Source organism: Peromyscus maniculatus, chromosome 20 (assembly GCF_049852395.1).
Source record: "Peromyscus maniculatus bairdii isolate BWxNUB_F1_BW_parent chromosome 20, HU_Pman_BW_mat_3.1, whole genome shotgun sequence".
Lineage (NCBI taxonomy): Eukaryota > Metazoa > Chordata > Mammalia > Rodentia > Cricetidae > Peromyscus > Peromyscus maniculatus.
Genome location: NC_134871.1, coordinates 41987223 through 42010413, shown reverse-complemented (window position 1 = coordinate 42010413; position 23191 = coordinate 41987223). Strand labels below are relative to the sequence as shown.

General features: G+C 44.1%; 1 protein-coding gene and 2 pseudogenes across 3 annotated transcripts; all 3 read left to right on the top strand.

Moving 5' to 3' along the window:
• The first annotated feature begins 413 nt into the window (after positions 1-413).
• LOC143269756 (WD repeat-containing protein 70 pseudogene) lies at positions 414-2436 on the top strand (annotated as a pseudogene). The gene has a single exon (XR_013046427.1). The product of XR_013046427.1 is annotated as a WD repeat-containing protein 70 pseudogene (transcript).
• Positions 2437-9219: 6783 nt separating this feature from the next.
• LOC143269755 (protein Red pseudogene) lies at positions 9220-11183 on the top strand (annotated as a pseudogene). Its single transcript, XR_013046426.1, has one exon. The product of XR_013046426.1 is annotated as a protein Red pseudogene (transcript).
• Positions 11184-20941: 9758 nt separating this feature from the next.
• Positions 20942-21810, top strand: LOC143269754 (STING ER exit protein). The gene has a single exon (XM_076556019.1). The coding sequence runs from the start codon at positions 20975-20977 to the stop codon at positions 21641-21643; it is 669 nt and encodes a 222-aa protein (XP_076412134.1). The 5' UTR covers positions 20942-20974; the 3' UTR covers positions 21644-21810.
• Positions 21811-23191: the final 1381 nt, after the last annotated feature.

Here is a 23191-nt window from a genome sequence, read left to right as displayed (position 1 = left end):
TGTGGTGGTGGTGGTGGTGGTGGTGGTGGTGGTGGTGGTACACGCCTTTAATCCCATAAGATCTCTGTGTGTTCAGGGATACAGTCAGCATTGGAGACATATGCCTTTAAGACCTAGGGGGCTGTACATTCAGACAGTGACGAGGCAGTCATGTGTTTGGGTTTACAACCAATGAGAAGGCAGAACATACTATAAAAAAAACGAACCGACAGGAAGTAGGTCTCTTTTCGCGAAGCTGGGACAGCAGGAGGAAGGGTGAGATTTTAGCTCTGAGCTCTGACCTCTCGGCTTTCTCTTTTACATTGTTTCTGTGTTTCTTATTTAATAAGAAGGTTGGTTACATCTACAGGGTCATTTGTCCCTCTTCCCTTGCTGATGTATAAAAAACCCATTAGAAATAAAATCCATTCTTGCCGAGGCTGTGGGGCTCGGTCAGCCATGGAACACTCGGGCCCCGGCGAAGCGCCGGGCGCAGACGCGGCGGGACCCGACCCTCAGCTGGCGGTCACCATGGGCTTCACAGGGTTCGGGAAGAAAGCTCGCACATTTGACTTGGAGGCCATGTTTGAGCAAACTCGAAGGACAGCTGTGGAAAGAAGCCGGAAAACACTGGAAGCAAGAGAGAAAGAGGAAGAAATGAACAGAGAGAAAGAATTAAGAAGACAAATTGAAGATGTTGAACCAAGACCGTCGGGCTCAAGTGCAGTCAGAGAGCACTCAAAACCATCGCCCAGGGACACAAGCAGCAGTGGCAGTGAAGACAGTTCTGACTCTTCTTCTTCTGATGATGATGATGAGTTAATTGGCCCTCCTTTACCCCCTAAAACGGTAGGAGAACCAGTCAACACTGTGGATGAAGATACCCTGGGCCCTTTACCTCCACCTCTCGGGGAAGAAGGAGAAGATGATGATGATGATGATGATGATGATGAACTAGAGGATGAAGGAGAAGAGGAAAACCCTGTCCAAAGGATTCCTGATTCTCACGAGATAACACTGAAGCATGGCACTAAAACGGTTTCTGCTTTGGGTTTGGATCCCTCAGGTGCCCGCTTGGTCACTGGAGGATATGACTACGATGTTAAATTTTGGGATTTTGCTGGAATGGATGCTTCTTTCAAGGCTTTTCGATCCCTTCAGCCTTGTGAGTGCCATCAGATCAAGTCACTACAATACAGTAACACAGGAGACATGATTCTTGTTGTATCTGGAAGCTCACAGGCCAAGGTGATTGACAGAGATGGTTTTGAAGTAATGGAATGTATAAAAGGAGACCAGTATATTGTAGACATGGCCAACACCAAGGGTCATACAGCAATGCTTCATACTGGCTCGTGGCATCCCAAAATAAAAGGAGAATTCATGACTTGCTCAAATGATGCGACTGTAAGGCTCTGGGAAGTTGAAAATCCAAAGAAGCAGAAAAGTGTTTTTAAACCTCGGACAATGCAGGGTAAAAAGGTCATTCCCACGACGTGTACGTACAGTAGAGATGGGAACCTTGTTGCAGCTGCCTGTCAGAACGGAAGCATACAGATCTGGGACCGGAACCTGACAGTTCATCCCAAATTCCACTATAAACAGGCCCATGACCCTGGTACAGATACTTCTTGTGTGGCTTTTTCCTATGATGGTAATGTCCTTGCCTCTCGTGGAGGTGATGATACATTAAAATTATGGGACGTCCGACAATTTAATAAGCCATTATTTTCAGCCTCAGACCTTCCCACCTTGTTCCCAATGACCGACTGCTGTTTCAGTCCTGATGATAAACTCATAGTCACTGGTACCTCTGTGCAAAGGGGATGTGGCAATGGCAAACTTGTCTTCTTTGAGCGCAGGACTTTCCAAAGGGTGTATGAAATTGACATCACAGATGCGAGTGTTGTCCGCTGCCTGTGGCATCCAAAGCTGAACCAGATCATGGTTGGAACTGGAAATGGATTGGCAAAAGTGTATTACGACCCCAACAAAAGCCAGAGGGGAGCAAAATTATGTGTGGTTAAAACCCAGCGGAAGGCCAAACAAGCTGAGACACTCACCCAGGACTACATCATCACGCCTCACGCCTTGCCCATGTTCCGTGAGCCCCGCCAACGAAGTACGAGGAAACAGCTGGAGAAGGACAGACTGGACCCCCTGAAGTCACACAAGCCAGAACCTCCTGTAGCAGGCCCAGGTCGTGGTGGCCGAGTTGGAACCCATGGGGGCACCCTGTCGTCCTACATTGTGAAAAACATTGCTTTGGACAAGACTGATGACAGTAACCCTCGAGAAGCCATTTTGCGTCATGCCAAAGCAGCCGAAGATAACCCATATTGGGTTTCGCCGGCGTATTCCAAAACTCAGCCTAAAACCATGTTTGCCCAAGTGGAATCTGATGATGAAGAATCAAAGAATGAACCAGAATGGAAAAAACGAAAAATTTGAAGAATCTCGTTTAAGAGCTGTTTGCATGGTGCAAGAGGATAGGGTGCAGTGTCCCGCCCCGCCCCCCAGTGCTTATGAAATAAAAAATACATTTTTTCAAAAAAAAAAAAAAAGAAAAGAAATAAAATCCAGGCGACTGGGTTTTGACCCAGAGTACTCCTGAAGCTATGTCTTTATCTCCATCTATATTCCTATTTGATACTTCCTCATTCCTCTCTCCCTCCAAAAAGCTTTCAGTAGGTCAGAGGTGGCCTCTGATAATTCAGTAGACTCACATCACAGTTACCAGAAAGGATTCAGAAAGAACACCATTGCCCAATTAGAATCAGTTATGATACAATAGAAATGGACTTCAAAGCAACCACATGGACATCTTGGTAATGAATACATAAAGTTTAACGAGCTGGGTAAATAGAATAGGGATAGAGGGGCCAGTGTATCTGAAAGTTGATCAATAAAGGTAATAGTATCCAAAAAACACTATTGAGGTTGTCTATACAACCAGGAACGACTTTCTAGTAATTTCTATGGTCCCATTCCCATTTTTGAGGGAACTTGTGTCAGTCTAGAGATTTTTACTTCTCCCCTTCCCATTTTTCTATGGTTCTTCAATCTCCCCAAACACCCATTGAGCAGTGAGAAAATTTCAAAGAGACCGAGACTCAGCATTTTAATGGAACTTCAGCTCAATTTAGTGTAAACAATGTCATTATAAAGAACATCTCAACTGTGGCAGGCTCATGTCACTTCTGTCAAGGTTTCTAGGATAAACAGGTATCTCAGACATACCATGATATCTCTCCTTTAGCCTTCGGGTACATGAACAATGCAGATACAGAATCCATGGCCTTAGTGGATGATACAAGATGATAGTGGGCTCCCTGTACCACACTCAAGCTAACTGGAGCAGAAACATCTGGGGACAGGTGTTTCATAACAGCTATTTCATACTGGCCGCAGACTGATGAGGAAGGTATGACTCTTAGTTTTCATCTCACTGACCAGTCTGGATGATCATTTGTCAGGAAGCTTGCCTGTACTGATCAGAGATCTTTCTCCAATGTTCAACATAAGCAAAACATATCTAGGGATTACAAAGGCTGTGAACACTGCTTTCCACACAAGTGTAAGAGTTCCTTGGAGCAAAGTTATCCCAAAAACCTGCTAAAATCAAGGGTGTTATGTCACTGTGGTTGGTTTTAACATTAACTTGCCACAAAATTAGAATTATAGTAGGGAGTGTCAACTGAATGACAGTCCGATTTTCTTAGTTGAGGCCAGAAGACCCACCCGGATTGTGGGCAGCACCTTCTGGTAGTAAGCACTCCAGATACAAATGGTGTTGCAGAAGGAAGATTTCTTAGCCTTTTCTTGTTTGGCCTTTTCTTTCCATCAAGAGGATTTGTGATGCTCTTGCTGTTGCTGCTTCTGCTGCCTTAAACAGATAGCAGAACCAGAACTTCCATGCTTGTATTGTGGACTAAACCAGTGGCTCTCAAAGAACTTTCAGATTTCTGGGATCTCATTGGGACTACTGAGGCACCCAGCCTTGTGGACTGTGCAGTGACTGGATGGTCTGCTCTGTGGGGCTACTCCCAATGCTCAGGTTCCTTCCCACAAGGACCAAGCAACTACAGGATTCTCACCCTCTCAGGTATGATTCAGACGTTATTTTACTATAAGGAAGCTTAGTAAATTCACATGCACACTTTCATTTAACTTGACTGGTTTTGGTCCTCCAGAGAACCCTGACGGATGGATGTGGCTCTAACTTAGGATATCCTCACAAGAAATGAGGCAGAGCGGGGACACAAGCAATGGAGATACAATAGCCATGTCCTTAGAGGATGCTACAAGAGGAGATAGAGTGCACAACACTCTAACCTGAGCATGTCCTACAAATATGCATAGATACTCTTTGGTGGGCCTCTTGTGGTATACATGAGCCACCTGTGAGTATGACCCTCAAAGGCTGTAACTAGCTCCCTCTCAGAGCTGCCATCATTGACACCGGTACAGTAGGAGCCTGAACTTAGATGTGAATTTCCTTGCCAGACTTTGCCACAATAGGTGTGACACCTGACATAAGGAAGGAAGAGATAGTAACTGTGTGGATCCACAGGAAAGCACCTAGAACTGTGCTCTCATTTACCAGTAAATAGTATACTTGAAAACCAACTTTTCATCTGTTCCTGGGTCTCCACACCCTGTAAACACCTGAGGATAGTTACTTAATCCATGGAATATCTGGTGGGACATCTGCCGAGGGCAGTCTTTGGGTACACTACATCAGTGTTATTGTACTGCTCAGCAGATCATGCCATGAAGAAACACAGACTGTCAGAGGCTCATGCTGGAAGGCCCAGGCAAACGCTCCCAGAAAGAAGTTCCTATGACAGACATGGAGCCATTTCTCACATTGAGCTCCATTTTCTACCCCATGGTTCTAAGGAGGGCAAGGGAAACCTAGCAGCTATTTCATAAATTCATCTTTCTCTTTGACCTCTATGTGAAGCATGGATTACCAGTTTAAAAAAAAAAATCACAAGCCGGGCAGTGGTGGCGCACACCTTTAATCCCAGCACTCGGGAGGCAGAGGTAGGCGGATCTCTGAGTTCAAGGCCAGCCTGGACTACCAAGTGAGTTCCAGGAAAAGGCGCAAAGCTACATAGAGAAACCCTGTCTCGAAAAACCAAAAAAATCACAGAATATTTGGGAAAGCTAGTCAACCTTATTTCCTTATGACAGTGATTATGTCTACTTAAGTGTGCAACCTACTACTGATGTTCTAAGTGAGTAGATATATAGCATCACATGAGGCCTAGAGGATCATTTTTGTGATACTACTAAATCCATTATATATAAAGGACATTATCAGGCACTTAAAGACCTTGACAGCAATCAAGTCTATATGGCCTTAAATATCGATGTAGGATTTCTGTGAAGACTTCCAAGTCAGGATCTCACAGGTTGAGTTTAATGTGACCTCACCAATGGTGACTGATGTGGAAGTGATTTTGTCATTGAAAGTTAAAGCATATTAAACCATGGCAAGTCAGTCAAGGTATGCAGCCCCAAGACAAAAAGAACTTGGACTCATGATAAGATAAAAAGGGAGATTATGGAATCTACTTTTAAAAAGGAACTACTTGTTTTAAATAAGATAAGTAATGAAAATTTATTGGTCTGAGTTTATCAGATGTTACTGGACAGGATATTGTTAATATATATAATGGAGTTTTTATCTGAATCTGTCAAATGTTAATGGAATAGATATCATTAATGTAACTTTTGGCTGTATATATTGTATATGCTTATTAGATAGTTTTTCTTGTATTAGTTATAAGCTTTTTTAATTTTAGACAAAAAGAGATGTGGTGGTATTGTGTTCACCAAAATATTGTGTACCTTAATAAATTTATCTGGGGTCAGAGAACAGACAGCCACTAGATACAAAGGCTAGAAAATGGTGGCACTCACACCTTTAATCCTAGCATTCCAGAGATAGAAATCCCTCTGGATCTCTGTGAGTTCAAGGCCACATTGGAAATAGCCAAGCATGGTGACACGCCTTTAATCCCAGAAAGCCAGCCTTTAATCCCAGGGAGTGGTGGTAGAAAGTAGAAAGATATATAAGGCGTGAGGGCCAGAAACTAGAGGCATTTGGCTGGTTAAGATTTTGGCTGGTTAAGCATTCAGGCTTTTGAGCAGCAGTTCAGCTGAGATTCATTGGGATGAGGACACAGAAGCTTCCAGTCTGGGGAAACAGGACCAGCTGAGGAAATGGCAAGGTGAGATAGCTGTGGCTCGTTCTGTCTCTCTGATTTACCAGCATGGACCCCAATAACTCGCCTCAGGTTTGATTTTATTAATAAGAACTTTTAAGATTCTTGCTACAGACTCATCTATTCCAACCAAAGCCTCCCATTTTGAGGCTCTCTTCTGATGCCATATGTAACAGACCCCAGTCTAGAATGCCTCAGCTGCTTGAGTCATTGTGGGAAGACTATGGTGCTCTGCTGGAATACCTCCTCGTGAAAGGCAATTTCCAAATCTTAACATGCTTGTCCCGATTTGCCCCTCACAGGGCTCAATGGTTTCACAGCAGGCAATAGAACTGTGGCTCCATGGATTTCTGATGCATCAGACAGCTGTCACTAAGAACACAGGACACTAAGGTAAGTGGCTCAAATAGTTGTTTCCAGAGAATAATCCATATGGAACAATGCGAGCAGCTGTGATCTCTGGGGTACCTAGCCTCAGTTTCACCCATAGCAGACATGCTCAGCCCTTGGAAACCACCTGCCTTTCCCAAAGCATGACAGATTTTTAAGCCTCACCCAAAATATCGTTTGGAGATTGGTACACATTTCTACTTCTAAAACACTCTCAGGTAACTGATGGTTTATCAAATAAACTAACAGTGCCACATGCAGGGTTTATCCATCCCAGGCCGGGGACACAGAACAAAATCCACTATCAAAATGGAACAATGGAGGGCAGGAAGTATGAGAGATTTGGATTCTGGAATATTCTGACAACTAAGTAATTACAGAGCATATCTAATCCCCCACTCGGTATAAACAAATTTGTATGAAGAGATCATAGAACTAAGACCATCCTTTCACAGGGACAGATATGACACTCGAAGTGGGGATCCGGGTCCTAGAACAGCACAATATACCAGTTATCCCAGAAGCTTTATTAGATGTCAATCTCACAGTGGGGAAACTAGATTAATCACTAGGATTGCCAACAGTGGACCCTCAAATGTTAGTACTCTTCTCTCTCTGGTATGCAAAGGCTCTGCCTTTAGTATAAATTGATCCAGTTAGAAGTTTTTATGGTAAATTTTTATTCAGAGCTGAAAGCCAGCAAAGTCACCCCTGTACATGTGGCCTTCAGTTGTGTTATTTCTGGATCTAATTCCAGTTACATGGTTTTATTTATCTTCTATCCAGGAACTTTCTGGTTTGAACTGATCTCTCTCCACATAGGACAAGAATCTAATGTGGGCACAGGGAACTCAGAATGCTAACGGCTGGTAGGGGGAGAATTGGAAGAGCTCCAAGTTCTCAGTTAAGGTTCCAATATATCTTCATCTGAATCAGGTTTATAAGGGTCCCACTCTGTCCCATGGCTATAAACCTAAGGTGGATGAATTCTGTCTTCATAAGGGACACTTTGGTTAATTTGATATGGAGTGTCTCAACCTGCACTTTTTCTTGGCTTCTGATGTAGGAAGTCCTACCTGCCTCCTACCCAGTTAGTTTCCCATTTCTCTGGGTTGCAGAATATTTGATTAACTATGCAAAGATGTGCTGCATTTGTTCATCTTGCCTGCCTAAGGCATTGATTGATCTAATAAAAAGCTAAATGGCCTATAGCTAGGCAGGAGGTACAGGCAGGACTTCTAGGCAAAGAGAGTAAGTAGGAGGAGGAATCTAGGTGAGAGAGGGAGGCGCCAGGGGCCAGCCAGTCATTAAGGAAGCAGGAAAAGACATACAGAATGAAAGAAAGGTAAAAAGCCAAGGCAAAATATATATGAATAGAAACCGAGGTTAAGATATAAGAGCTAGTGGGGCAAGCATAAGCTAAAAGCCAAGCTTCCATAATTAATATGTCTCTGTCTTTATTTGGGAGCTTGTTGGTAGTCCAAAGAAAAGTCCAGCTACCTCTCAGTCAGGGCATCAGGCACTTTCCAGGGCAAAAACTCAGTGCACTCTATGGCCAATTTTCTAGTATCACCTGTCACAAAACACCTCTCTTCTCCCCTGCTACATACTAGAACCTCATGCTTGAGGGGACCACCCTATTCTTGTGAAGAACAGGATGCCCAAAGGGCTTGCTTTCCTCAGCTATGCTAAGGACAGCTATGGCACCAGCTTTTTTGAATAAGTATTAAAAGGTTACCTGACACAGAAGACTTATGTCAAAACTGTCACTGGCTGGTAAAGAGTTCCTAAGAGTGGCATTTACAGCCATAGAATCCTTAAGTGTCTTGGGTTGACTAAATGCTGTTATAAGCATAAACCTAATAGCAAAGACCTCTCTCTCCCCAGGGAGCATCAACCTTGGTTTGGGGCTGTGGCCTGAATTTAAGTTCCTGTTGATTTGACATTTTTTACCTTACAGTAAGTCTTTGGTCAGGTATTGGAGGAGGAACCACTATGAGAAGTGGTTTAATCTTAAACCATAGTTAGAATGGTAATTAAAAAATATTTGGAGAGAGGAAGGGTTGAGTTTTGCCCCAGTGTGGGCAATGGCAGAGTCAGGGATCAAAAGAGCTCTTGCTGGAGTGTACATCTAGAAGGCGACAGTGGTGTTTGTCATCTTGCAATGACCAGTCAGGATGCTGTCTTCTTCTGGAGTCTCAAGACAGGTTATACTCTTTGGAGGCCTACTGTCTTGGGAATGATGCCAGGTCTTGGATAGATGCTTCTGGGCTCTGAAAAGCACCTGCTTAGAGCTGTCAGCTCCTTTTGGTAAATGCCCAAGCAGAAGTAAGTTTGTGTCCCATCAAGCAAAGGCTCAGAGAGGAGGCAAAGCCCCACTGTTACAGTAGAGGGTGATAGCCCCATTCTGCCACATCTTGAGGCCATCACTATTGTCAGGCTGTCTCCAACTAAGAGTGTCGCCTTTTTTCTCTTTATCATACCTCACTTTCTAGGCATCTGCTCAGAAACAGGGAAGACAGTGCTATTTGGAAAGTCACCTGCAGGTTCAGGAACATTATGCCTTCCTCCCTGTTCACGGTCATAGGAGCATTAAAACCAGGAGGCTGAGTTTTCGCGGTGCACTGTGGGAGGAAGGTGGGCGCTGTTGTTTTGTGGAGGAGGCTTCACGACTGCCGGCTTTGGGAGACCGCGGCCAAAATGCCAGAACGAGACAGTGAGCCCTTCTCCAACCCTTTGGCCCCAGATGGCCACGATGTGGACGATCCTCATTCCTTCCACCAATCAAAACTTAACAATGAAGACTTCAGGAAACTTCTCATGACCCCAAGGGCTGCACCTACTTCTGCACCACCTTCAAAATCACGTCACCATGAGATGCCAAGAGAGTACAATGAGGATGAGGACCCAGCTGCACGAAGGGGGAAAAAGAAAAGTTATTATGCCAAGCTACGCCAACAAGAAATTGAGAGAGAGAGAGAACTTGCAGAGAAATACCGGGACCGTGCCAAGGAACGGAGAGATGGTGTGAACAAAGATTATGAAGAAACTGAGCTGATTAGTACCACAGCCAACTATCGGGCTGTGGGCCCCACTGCTGAGGCGGACAAATCAGCTGCAGAGAAGAGAAGACAGTTGATTCAGGAGTCCAAATTCTTGGGTGGTGATATGGAACACACCCATTTGGTGAAAGGCTTGGATTTTGCTTTGCTTCAAAAGGTACGCGCTGAGATTGCCAGCAAAGAGAAGGAGGAAGAGGAACTCATGGAAAAGCCCCAAAAGGAAACCAAGAAAGATGAGGATCCCGAAAACAAAATTGAATTTAAAACACGACTTGGCCGAAATGTGTATCGAATGCTTTTCAAGAGTAAATCATATGAGCGAAATGAGCTGTTCTTACCAGGCCGGATGGCCTATGTGGTAGACCTGGATGATGAGTATGCAGACACGGATATCCCCACCACTCTTATCCGCAGCAAGGCTGATTGCCCCACCATGGAGGCCCAGACTACACTGACTACAAATGACATTGTTATCAGCAAGCTCACCCAGATTTTGTCATACCTGAGGCAGGGCACCCGGAACAAGAAGCTCAAGAAGAAGGATAAAGGAAAACTGGAAGAAAAGAAACCTCCCGAGGCAGACATGAACATTTTTGAAGACATTGGGGATTATGTTCCCTCCACAACCAAGACACCTCGGGACAAGGAGCGGGAGAGATACCGGGAGCGGGAACGTGATCGGGAACGCGACAGGGACCGGGAGCGGGAGCGAGACCGGGAGCGGGAGCGAGACCGGGAGCGAGACAGGGAGCGGGAGCGAGAGGAAGAGAAGAAAAGGCACAGCTACTTTGAGAAGCCAAAAGTGGATGATGAGCCCGTGGATGTTGACAAAGGACCTGGATCTGCCAAAGAGTTGATCAAGTCCATCAATGAAAAATTTGCTGGGTCTGCTGGTTGGGAAGGCACTGAATCGTTGAAGAAGCCTGAAGACAAGAAGCAGCTGGGTGATTTCTTTGGCATGTCCAATAGTTATGCAGAATGCTATCCAGCCACGATGGATGACATGGCTGTCGATAGTGATGAAGAGGTAGATTATAGCAAAATGGACCAGGGTAACAAGAAGGGTCCCTTAGGCCGCTGGGACTTTGATACTCAGGAGGAATATAGCGAGTATATGAACAACAAGGAGGCTTTGCCCAAGGCTGCATTCCAGTATGGTATCAAGATGTCTGAAGGACGGAAAACCAGACGCTTCAAAGAAACCAATGACAAGGCAGAGCTTGATCGCCAGTGGAAGAAAATAAGTGCGATCATTGAGAAGAGGAAGAAGATGGAAGCTGATGGGGTTGAAGTGAAAAGACCAAAGTACTAATCTAGTTCCAACCGTCACCACACGGCTGTTCTGTTGGTTGTTTGTTTCTACAATTCCTAAAAAGGTGGCAAATGGTTTTTCTTTGTGAATGTGTATAAATCTTTATTGTATAACTATTTGTTTATAGATCTGCCTCCCAAGTGCTAAGATTAATGGCATGCAGCACCATGCCCAACATGTTCCATTAAAATTAGTTAAACTCGCTGTCTTCAAAAAAAAAAAAAAAACCAGGAGGCTGAATAGTGTCCTTTCACATCTTGCATCGTCAATACACACACATCCCTCCTCACCTAGGAACAAAGTCACCTGTGGCTCCTGATGGTATTAACGACCAGGATTCTACCAGTTATAGGGATCACACTTCAGTGATTGAGGCTCAACTCTTCATCTTAAAATAGTTTCTACATCTTGGATACAGAAAGCAGAGGTTTGTGAAAAATCTTTTACTACAGTCTGATGAAATGAAGGCCTTCAGGGAGAAGTCTGTCTCCCACCAACCTTTCGTTTCCATAGCAATGAGATGGTGTCCCTTTCCACATAGGCTGGGGCTTAGGAAGCCCTACATAGACTCTGGTCATTTTGGAACAGGACAGATTGTATAGAACTTAGAGATCAGTGGGTTTAGAGGCATGTACTGTGACAGAATATAGATCAAGCATCTATGGAGTTGACAGGGGAACAGGATACCCCCAGGCTATGGCCTTGGTGGCCTGGCTGCTAGTGGTTTAAAAGCTCAGCCACTGTAACAAAGGTAGAACAGCACTGGGCTTCATGGATTTCTGATGTATCATCCAGTGTCACCAAGGAAACTCATGGCTTTGAGTTCAAACAAGGGTTTACATACTAGGTATCTTGGGTGGAGGGATGTGAGCAGTCAGAACCCACAGGGAATATAGCCACGAACTGTGTTCAGAGCAGCAAAGGGGGGGGGTGTTCAGTCTTTGAAACTCTTTAGGAGACATTGACTACTAGACAGCTCTTGCCCTCTTTAAAATTTTACTTAATTGACCCATGAACAGATTTCCAGGTGAGTCATGCCAAGGAAATAGATTGTACAGAGTTCTATCCCTGTGGGAGCGATGGATTACCACCAGTGCTGAACTATTGAAGAGATGCGTTCTTGGAGATTTTGACAAATGATGCCTCAGTTTACTTTGTTATGGATAACCTTGGTCATTAATTTGACACACCCGGCCCGGACACGGACAGGATTGACAGATAGCTCTTTCTCGATTCCGTGGGAAGAGGAATTGTCTATCAGATTGGCTTTTGATCATCTAGCAGGGCATTTTCAGTTGCTGGTTGGCATAAAAGGGCACATCCTGCTGTATGCCGTATCATCTCTAGGCAGGTGGTACGGAGAAGTAAGCTCAATGTAAGCCTTGGAGCAAGCCACTACAGTTAGCATTCCTTGATGGTATCTGCTTTAGTTCCTGCCTTGAGGCCATTCTGGATGAACTAGCCAGTTTTATGATCAACTTGACACCAGCTGGAGTCAGTAAAGAGCCTCCATTTAGAAAATGCCTCTATTAAGATGGGGCTGTGAGCAAGCCTATAGGACATTTTCTTTGTGAATGATGGGGAAAGGGCCCAAATCATTGTGAGTGATGCCATTCTTGGGCTTATGGGTCCTGGGTTCTAAGAAAGCAATAAGCAGCACTCCTTCATGGCCTCTGCATCAGCTCTTTCCTTCAGATTCCTGCCCTGGTTGAGTTCCTGTCCTGACTTTTTTGATGTTACACTGTGATGTGGAAGTGTAAGCTGAAGAAACCCTTTCCCAAGTTTTTTTGGCTATGGTGTTTCATCATAGCATAGTAACTGTAGCTAAGACACTGGATTCCCTCAATGACTACATTCAATAAAAACCTTTCCTCCCCAAGTTGATTTTGGTCACAGCAGAGAGGCAAACTAGAACAGCTTCACCGAGGGTCACTGGGTGGCTGGAGATCACAGCCCTGATGTCTGAGGCAAGGGACACATACCAACCCCACTGCTTTCTATTCAGTCTCCGGTAGAGTCTGCTATTGGCCAAACCCAGGAAGAAGGCAAAACACGGGCAGTGGCAGTGAGTAGGAGGGAGCTTGGGTGGAGAGAGAGAGTCGAAAGGAGGGCTCTTTCCCATATCAGGATTCTTCAGGGTGCATAGTTGCTTCAGAGGAGCCAGTGTTATCCCATCCCCAAGCTGAACTTCACATTTCATTCTCAGCAGAGCCCATGCTGCAGAGTCTGTCACACACAGTGGTAGCCAGGTGTTTATAGAAGGAAGGTGGTACCTAGGGAGGCCTTCCTTTACCCTAGAGAGACTGCTGGAGTTTCTCCCATTGGGAGTGGCTCCCAGTGGCCATCTCACTCTTTGAGGTTCTAAGAGCACTGGCACGTTCCTTTCACAGACCAGGCTGACCCCCCACATAATCAACAAGTCTCCATAGTGGGATTAAGCAGTAAAATGTCTGTACACTATGTGATACCTCAGTAAGCACCCCCCCCCCACTCTATTCCCTACAGACAAAGAGAAGCTTAAACCAGGATTCCTAAGTGTAGATAAGAACTTAGACCCCTTTTCCCCAGGTGGCTGTATCTGCTACAGGGACTTTGGAAAACAGTCAGGATATTCGACCAAAAGACTAAAAAGGGAGGTGGGTTAAAGTAAGTTATATGGTCTGTGCCTTTAAGAACTAGCCTCACAAAGAAAGGGGAGCGCTCCTTCCCACCTCCCTGCTGTGAGTGAGAGATTTGGAAGAACCTCCCTGGAGGCTTGTCAACTTAGAAAACACCTTACTTTTGCATTCTGTACCTAAAGTCTTCAGTGGCGGCTTTGGGGACTGATCTAGGCCAGGCCAGTTTCAAGTCCCCAGAAATGATGGCGCCAGCCCCAGGAACAAAAGAACAGAGTCAGGATGTCTGATGGTAACCAATTAACCACGAGATGCCCCTCTCCAGAGATAACAAGACCAGACCCCGGAGATGAGTTGTAAAACTCCTGACAGGGCAAACAGATAAGATAAAATAAGATCAAGTCCAGGCCCGGGAAAAACTTGACCAATCAAGGATGGACCCGTACTAACCCCCTCCCCTCTAAGAAATTTTATGGGTTTTGCCTATAAAAACTAACTTCCCCAAGAAAGAGGCACTCCTCCCTGCCTCACTGTATTGGGTGTAGGAATGAGTCCCTGTCTAGATTGTATCTGCAGAATAAACCTTGCTGTTGCATTCTAGACATCCAAGGTCTACGGTGGTCTCTTTGGGGGGGTCACAATCTGGGCATAACACACTAAACTGTTTCCATACTCTGTCACCAGCTCTATCCCCATCTTGTCCTCAGTGGAAGACAGATGTGCAAACTCAGAAATCCCAGTCATTGGCTCCACCAGGGACAGTTTATTGGTGGAACCCCCCCCCCAAAGCCATGTGATGCAATCCCGGCATCAACATTAATAGTGCCCGAGTCCCTCCCTCTTTCCAGGGCCATAGGAGATTAGTCTGGCTATCAAAAAGCTGGGTTGATGAATTCCACTACAAAAAACAGTATGTGGGGATCTAAATGCCCACCCAATGACAAATGACAAAAGGTTAAATTGAGCTTTGGAGCACTTAGACCTTAATAGTACATCTTTATCAACCTCCTACCCCCATCAAGATTCATGGATCTATATGGAAGAGTAGTGAGAAAAAGATGACCAAGGAAACAGTGTCTTCCAACACAACAGGGCTGATGCACTTATGAACTCAGACTGACAGCAAGCACAGGACATGCACAGGTTCATGCTAGAGCAAATCCCAACACTGAGAAGTTGAAGTGGGTATAAAGTTCCATACCTTAACCAAGATGCCATTTACAACTAATTCTAATACACAATTAACACTGTGAAATGGCAAACCAGTTTTCTCCAGTGGATGTCATTGAGTGTTATCAAACACTGCAGGGCAGGCTCCATGGCTAGACTTCATGTGTGCTTTACTTGGTTTTACTGTGGTATTTTGTTTTGATATTTTTTATTTTGTTTTCAAAGACAGCATGAAGTTGGGCGGGTAAGGACATGGAAATATAATTGATATAATATGATCAAAATTGTTTTTGAAAAAGTTTTTTTGAAGCATTTTAGTTACAGAATTAGTAATAACTTATAAAAACTGTTTAGTTCCGAATAAAAAAGAAAATTAGTTTGAAAAGGAGTGTTCAGTTTTATGCACAATTAACTACAAGGCTATTCCTTCACAAAAGGAAATGCAATGCCCAAATTAAATGTTTAAAAACGTAGTTTTAATTTTGTATTTTTTAGCTTTAATCATCATTATACAATGTATTTTGATCATTTTCCCCCCTCCAACTCCTCTCAAATCCTCCCTACCTCCTTTCCCCACCCAAACTTTAATCTTTCAACAGAAGCACCTTAAGGAAAATACCAAGCCAAAACATTTAAACAAAACCAATTTTAAAAAATAGAAAGCCAAAACACCTCAGAAAGGCCATCAATAGACATGGCAGGACATGACCAAGCTATAATTTAAGAGTCACCCCTCACAGTAAGGGAACTAACTGTTTCTTCACCTGAGTTTCTGAAGCTGGGGCTCAGTATGTTATCACTTTTCTTTCCTGACATTTAACTTGAAACACTTCATTCCCCAAATTCAAGTGGATCCTATTTCAGTAGTCATAGCACATACTTTAACAGCCAGGGAAAGCTGTGTGTATGTAGCCTCTTACTATTGTCCTCTGAGTGTAATAAATATCCAGTTTCTATCTTCCAGCTGTATCCAAGGCTTTCCTCCTCTGACTAGTCCTCACAGGATGCAGCTATAGCCCAACCTCCAGCCCAGTTGGCTCTCAGGGTCCTTGGTAACCACCCCTCCCAACACACACACCAAGGGAAGCTAACAGATAATGACTTCCCCTTCCTATGGCTCCATTTGGTCTCTTCCCTTTTCTACCAGTCATCATGATAACCGGAGAAAATAAGTCCTTCGACAAACCTCAAGGTTTAATTTCTCTTTTGAGACAATGTTTTACAACCACCAGTCTGCCTGGGATGACTGCCCATAGCACCTCCAAACTCTACCACATAAGAGGATCCAGAGAGAAAAGCATGGAAGTCCATTGCCTGAGGAACCCCATTCTGGAAAGTCTTTCCTTTTACCAGACCTCAATGGGACCCCAACACTGAACAAGGTAAGGGGGGCTCTCAATACCTATTGCTGGACTCTGGTGAAAAGTCTTCCACAATGCTGCAGAAAGCCCACAGATCTGTCTATAGTTAGTGAAGTTTTGCAAGGCCCAGCTGAAACTTCTATGTTTCTGAAGAGGCCCATTGATCCCAAAATCCCAGAGAATAGAAGGCCAGTCAACATAGCCTTTGTCACCCAGTTGGCCCTCCATATTAAAGAGAAAAAACTTCAGAGGCTAGAAGGATTTGAAGAAAAGATATCAAAGTTTTTGGAAGTAGCTCACTGAGTCTTTAATACTTTCCAGAAGACAGGCAGGCACAATGGTTAGGCAGAGCAATTGTGCTAGTGCTGAGAGAAGTGGATGATAGTCCACCAGAAGGAAGTGATGAAGCCTCCAGAAGCAACCAGGGGATGGAGCAGGACCAGACATTCTCTAGCCTGAAATCAGTGTGTACTGATTTCAGAGGAAACCTTTTCAGAAGAAGACAGCCTCTAGTAGTCCTAGGATTTGGGGGATATCTGGCTATCAAAGAAGGTGGTCAAAATATACTGTAAAGGACATCAGCAAGGTCACTTTTATGAGACTATAGCAAAGCAATCAAGTTTGCCAATCAAGAGGCAAAGGAGGCTGCCCTAGAACCAACGGGGGTGGGGGTGGGGGCTCTGCAAAATTCTTGTGACCATACCCAAGTCAGTTTTACTGCTTCTTCCCATGTACAGAGGAACAACAGCTATCTATCTAGCTCTAGGCCACTTGTCTTCTATCAAGTCAAGACAGGATGGAAAAAACCTTCCAGATGGACATCTTTCCCTTCCATTAAGTGACCTGAGTCACCAACTCCATCAAGGAACCCACTTGGAGAGAATAAAACTAGTAGAACTATTAAGTTTTATGTGCCACATCTAGAAAATGATACCGGACACTGTGCACAAAACTTGTACACCACCTAAAAATCACTGGGTCACCATCCAAGATACCCAAGGGAGTTAGAACTCCAGGCAAGATACCTGGATAACACTAAGTGAACTTAATGAAAGTAAAACTAGGCCAAAATGGGTATAAGTATCTCCTTGTATTTGTAGATACTGTCTTGGGTTGGGTAGAGGCTTTTTACTACTAATCAAACACAGATAATAAACAAGCCATTACAGAAGTTAATCCCCGAATTCAGCCCAATAATTGGGTGTGAAAGTGGCTTGGTTTTCATAGCTCAAATCTCTAAATTACTGGCTAAGTTCTTAGGAATAACCTGGAAATTACACTGTGCTTACAGTCCTCAGAACTTAGAACAGAAAGGATGATCTGAACCCTGAAGGAGATTCTAACCAAATCAATAGAGACACTGGTGAAGGTTGAGTGAGCCTTTTTCCCTTTACCTTCTTATGGGCCCTATATATTTCCTTGTAGAGGTAGATTTGTAGAGGGGGATTTTCTGTTTTAAGTTTTTGGCAGACTTCCCCCTCTCTCCAACCTATAAGATGTATAAGATGTACATTTATCTGGAATTTTTAACCATTCCCTTCTCTAATCCCTCCAGACTCTGCAATATGTTTTATAGCATGTCTGCAAAACTATTAGAGACCCAGCCAAGGGACTCCCAACCTAACCCCACATTGTCAGGCCAGCCACACTATCTGGGTTAAGAATATCATCCAAAGACACTTGAGCCTTGCTAAAAGGGACCATATCCTATAGATCCTTTACCATACCCAGTGTATAAAGTTGCTGGAATCACTCCCCCAGATTCATGACAGCCAGCTCAAGTGGGTAATTGTAATTGGTTCTTACTCTTTGGGGACCTGCCACCCAGCTCCCAAATAAATACATGGAGACTTATTTTTTTACTTATGAAAGCCTGACTTTAGCCTAGCTTATTTCTAAGTCAGTTTTTTTTCTAACTTAAATAGTCCCATTTCTCTTTACGTTTTGCTTCTGGCTTGTTTTTTACCTTTCTTTATTCTATGCTATCTTTCCTTCTTATTCTGTGGCTAGCTGTGTGGCTGAGTGGCTGGCCCCCGATGTCCTTTTCTCCCCTTTCTCCTTGCTCCTCTCACCCTAGATTTCTCCTTTTTATTCTGCTTGGAACCCCCACCTAGCCCTCTCCTGCCTAGCTATTGGCCATTCAGCTCTTTATTAGACCAATCAGGTATTTTGGGCAAAGAAACAATTTTACAGAGTTAAACAAATGAATTGTAAAAGAAGGGAACACATCTTTGCATGTGTTTAAAACAAATATTCCACAGCATAAATGAATGTAACAAATCTTAAATAACTATTTCAAATAGGCAACAGACACTGACTGGTGGACCATCCATCACTTGTTTGGTGAACCCTTTAAATCCACCCAGCTCCCAGAGGTGGATCCTGGCCCACAATTTCCAGTAAGACATAAAAATGCCCTGAATCCCCTTCCCCTCCAGGTCCTTGGACATTCCCAGCCTTCCCGGGCCCACAAAACAACCTAACTTAAGCTGGGAAGCAAATAAAGAGATTTCATCACGCTTATCAATAAAAGGCTGGAATGTTAAGATTCAAAGGAAACACTAAATTCCTAAGGCAATAAAGTGAACTCAGCCTGGACTATATAAGGCTTTCTGGTGGCAAGATTAAACAAATAAGCCAGCATTATAAGCTATGAGACTGGATCCCCTCTACCAAAAGGGGTCATTTTCCTTATATCTGGTAGAAAGGCATCACTGGTAGCCATTTGTCCCATTAGTATACTGAAGCTCTCAACATGCTGGTGACTCCAGGCTCCTTCAGGTATCATAAATACCTGTTACACATTTCAAAGTCCATGCTGGCCTCCTATTCCTTCACATCCTTCCCGTCTCCTATACTTAAAACTCCATCCAGGTCACATGCTGCCCTGCCCAAAGCTATTCATTCTCCTTATAACACTACTATTCCTGTTAAGAGCAGAGCATAGAGTGAAAACTTGTTTCTCCCCATGTTTCCTCTATTCTCTATACCCTGCTGTTCTCAAGCTCTTGCAGATAGCCCTGACTTTGTCAAATAGGATGTCCATGTTCAATCTTCTGTCTCCCTAGAATCTTCCAGATGCCTATGGATATTAGCAAGTCAGGGGGAAAAGTTATGAGAACTTTCAGAAAGGGTTACTCAAGACGGAGTGGGGGGAAGGGGGGCTGGGATTTGATTGGCTTACTTCATGGTTACCAATTTTTACTCCAGTAAAGGTGTTTTTCTATCTTGCTGTTTTATGCACCCTAACTCTTATTTCTGGATGTCAATTGCCTACTCCTTTTTATTCCTCCCAGCCAATAAAAATCCTGTAGAGACCAGGGGCCCTAAAATTCCCCAGACGATGACTTGACAATTTAACTCATTCTCCTAGAACCAGTGGGGAATAGAGTGGTGTGGTGGTATTGTGTATTCTAATAAATTTATCTGGGGTCAGAGAACAGACAGCCACTAGATACAAAGGCTAGAAAATGGTGGCACTCACACCTTTAATCCTAGCATTCCAGAGATAGAAATCCCTCTGGATCTCTGTGAGTTCAAGGCCACATTGGAAATAGCCAAGCATGGTGACACGCCTTTAATCCCAGAAAGCCAGCCTTTAATCCCAGGGAGTGGTGGTAGAAAGTAGAAAGATATATAAGGCGTGAGGGCCAGAAACTAGAGATTTTTGGCTGGTTAAGCATTCAGGCTTTTGAGCAGTAATTCAGCTGAGACCCATTCCGGATGAGGACTCAGAGGCCTCCAGTCTGAGGAGACAAGACCAGCTGAGGATCCGGCGAGGTGAGATAGCTGTGGCTTGTTCTGTCTCTCTGATCTACCAGCATGGACCCCAATAACTGCCTCGAGTTTGATTTTATTAATAAGAACTTTTAAGAATCCTGCTACAGAGTGGGCTACTGAACTTAAAGTTATGCCATCTCATGGAAGTATTCCCAAGACTGCTTGAAGTGCTAAAACCATCTTGGGTAAATTGATCTCTAGTCACATAGACCAGTCATAAAATCCCCATAAATTCCTAGAGTAAACTAGTCTTTGTGCCAGCCACAAATTCCTATAAAGTGTGCCCTTGACCTCTGGATTATGGAAACTACCTGACCAAACTAACTGCTATCTCTCCACTTCTGTAAACAATACTTGCTTGTTGCAGATGTCCAGATGCTTTCCTGTATATGCCACTGTGGTGATATTGTGTTCCCCAAAATATTGTGCACCCTAATAAACTTATCTGGGGTCAGAGAACAGAACAGCCACTAGATAGACAGAGGCCAGAAAATGGTGGCCCCCACACACCTTTAATCCTAACATTCTGTCTGCATCTCTGCGAATCCAGTGTCACACTGGAAATAGCCAGGCATGGTGACACACACCTTTAATCCCAGGAAGTGATGGCAGGAAGCAGAAAGGTATATAAGGCATGAAAACCAGGAACTAGGGTTGGTTAAGCTTTTAGGCTTTTAGCAGTTCAGCTGAGATTCATTTGGGTGAGGACTCAGACTTTCAGTCTGAGGAAACAGGATCAGCTGAGGAATTGGCAAGGTGAGGTGGCTGTGGCTCGTACTGATTTTCAGCATTTACCCCAATACCTGGCTCCAGATTTGATTTTATTAAGACCTTTTAAGAGTTGTGCTACATGCCACAGTGGTTTTTGTTTTTAAAAACTTGAACAAATTGGAGCTTGCTGCTACTGCTTCGTCTACTCTACCTGGGACAGGCCCCTGGAGGTGAATAAAAGTTTTGTATAATTTGACTTATTCAGCCCTCTTTTTTCTCCTTCAGGTGTCCCAAAACATTTGTTATTTGCTCCTTAAAGACACCACTAGTGGACTTTTCTGACTGCTCTGCCTTCGCTATGCCGAAAGTCGTGTCCCGGTCGGTGGTTTGCTCCGACACCCGGGACCGTGAGGAATATGATGACGGCGAGAAGCCCCTCCACGTTTACTACTGTTTGTGCGGCCAGATGGTCCTGGTGCTGGATTGTCAGTTAGAGAAATTGCCCATGAGACCCCGGGACCGGTCTCGCGTGATTGATGCTGCCAAACATGCTCATAAGTTTTGTAACACAGAAGATGAGGAGACTACCTATCTTCGGAGGCCTGAGGGCATTGAACGTCAGTACAGAAAGAAGTGTGCAAAGTGTGGGCTGCCGCTCTTCTACCAGTCCCAGCCAAAGAATGCTCCTGTGACCTTCATCGTGGATGGAGCCGTAGTGAAATTTGGCCAAGGCTTTGGGAAAACCAATATATATACCCAGAAGCAGGAGCCTCCTAAGAAGGTTATGATGACCAAACGGACTAAAGACATGGGCAAGTTCAGCTCTGTTACTGTGTCTACCATTGATGAAGAAGAAGAAGAGATAGAGGCTCGGGAAGTTGCTGACTCCTATGCACAGAATGCCAAAGTGATTGAAAAACAGCTGGAGCGCAAAGGCATGAGCAAGAGGCGACTGCAAGAGCTGGCTGAATTGGAAGCCAAGAAAGCAAAAATGAAGGGGACCCTGATCGACAACCAGTTCAAATAATCTGGATCTTTTTGTGTTCAGACTGGAGGCTAGCACTTAGATCAAGATGAAATAGCTTCTTGATTTCATGGTCTAGTTTCTATGTCCCAGGAAAAGATTGTCTGATCATCCCATTGATTTTTCCTACATTGTTCTTTTCTTTCATTGAAGTCCTTGACTCCATTTCACTTGCTTTCTGGGTGGCAGATTGTTTTCAAAATCTTTGTATAGGCCGGGCGATGGTGGCACACACCTTTAATCCCAGCACTCGGGAGGCAGAGTGAGGCAGATCTCTGTGAGTTTTTGAGGCCAGCCTGGTCTACAGAGTGAGTTCCAGGAAAGGCGCAAAGCTACACAGAGAAGCCCTGTCTCGAAGAAAAAAAAAAAAAAAACTTTGTATAAATAAGTTTTCTGTCTTCCTTGTTACATACTGGAGGATGGTCTTGAACTTGTGATCCTGTCTTAGCCTCTCCAGTGCTGTAATTACAGGAACGCACCATCGTGCCTGGCTTCTGTACCAGTCCTCTTCATTTGAAGTATGTGGTGGTAATCTAATTACACTGAAATGTGATTTTGATTGTATGTTAATAAATAAAGTTGCCCGGGGGTCAGAGCTATTAGAGCCATAGCAAGAGTGTGTCAGTGGTGGCACACGCCTTTAATCCCAGAAAGCCAGCCCTTAATCCCAGGGAGTGGTGATATAAAGCAAAAAGACATATAGGGCGTGAGACCCAGAAACTAGAAGCATTTGGCTGGTTAAGCTTTCAGGCTTTGGAGCAACACAGTTCAGCTGAGAGCTATTGGGATGAGGACACAGAAGCTTCCAGTCTGAGGAAACAGGACCAGCTGAGGAACTGGTGAGGTGAGATAGCTGTGGCTTGTTCTGTCTCTTTAAATAGACGAACAGTCAGGAAATAGGGCTCTCATTCGGGAGGCTGGGACACCGCAGGCAGAAGGGTGAGATTTTGGCTCTGAGCTCTGACTTCTCGGCTTTCTCTTTCGCATTGTTTCTGTGTTTCTTATTTGGTGGGACGGTTGGTTACATCTATAGAAGTACCCTTCTTCTGTGATATATTTAGGGCTAGCTAAGTGTCTAGTTTCTAAGGTAGGTGTTTTTTATTTCTTCTTCAAAGCTAATACAATGTCTAAAGACTTTTGAAAAAGTATGGTATAGGAGGAAAGTTGCAGGAATTAAATTTAAAATTAATTCCTTTTCATTTTTAAAAGGTGGATCCTTTAAGAGACTCTGTCTCTGATCTTCGAACTGTTCTTAGAATTGACTATGCTTTGAATCTTTCTCCTGTCAGTAGAAATCAGTTAGAAACCTGAATCTGCAGAAATATTTCTGTACTTAAAATATTAGCGTTATAGGTGAGCCATGCCATATCAAACTTCGGAATTAAAAAGGAAAAGCCATGTGGCTGGGGGTGTAGCTCAGTAATGGAGTGCATGCTAGGCATGTGTGAGGTCATCCCCAGCACTGAAAAAAAAAAAAAAAAAAAAAAAAGGAGAGCCAGATTGCAGATGCAGGGGTAGGATAGCTCAGGTCTGAATTGAAATATGGCCTTG

What these genes read in the sequence shown, in the direction of transcription:
- LOC143269754 (XM_076556019.1), top strand. Translation starts at nt 20,975, where the DNA reads ATGCCGAAAGTCGTGTCCCGGTCGGTGGTTTGCTCCGACACCCGGGAC.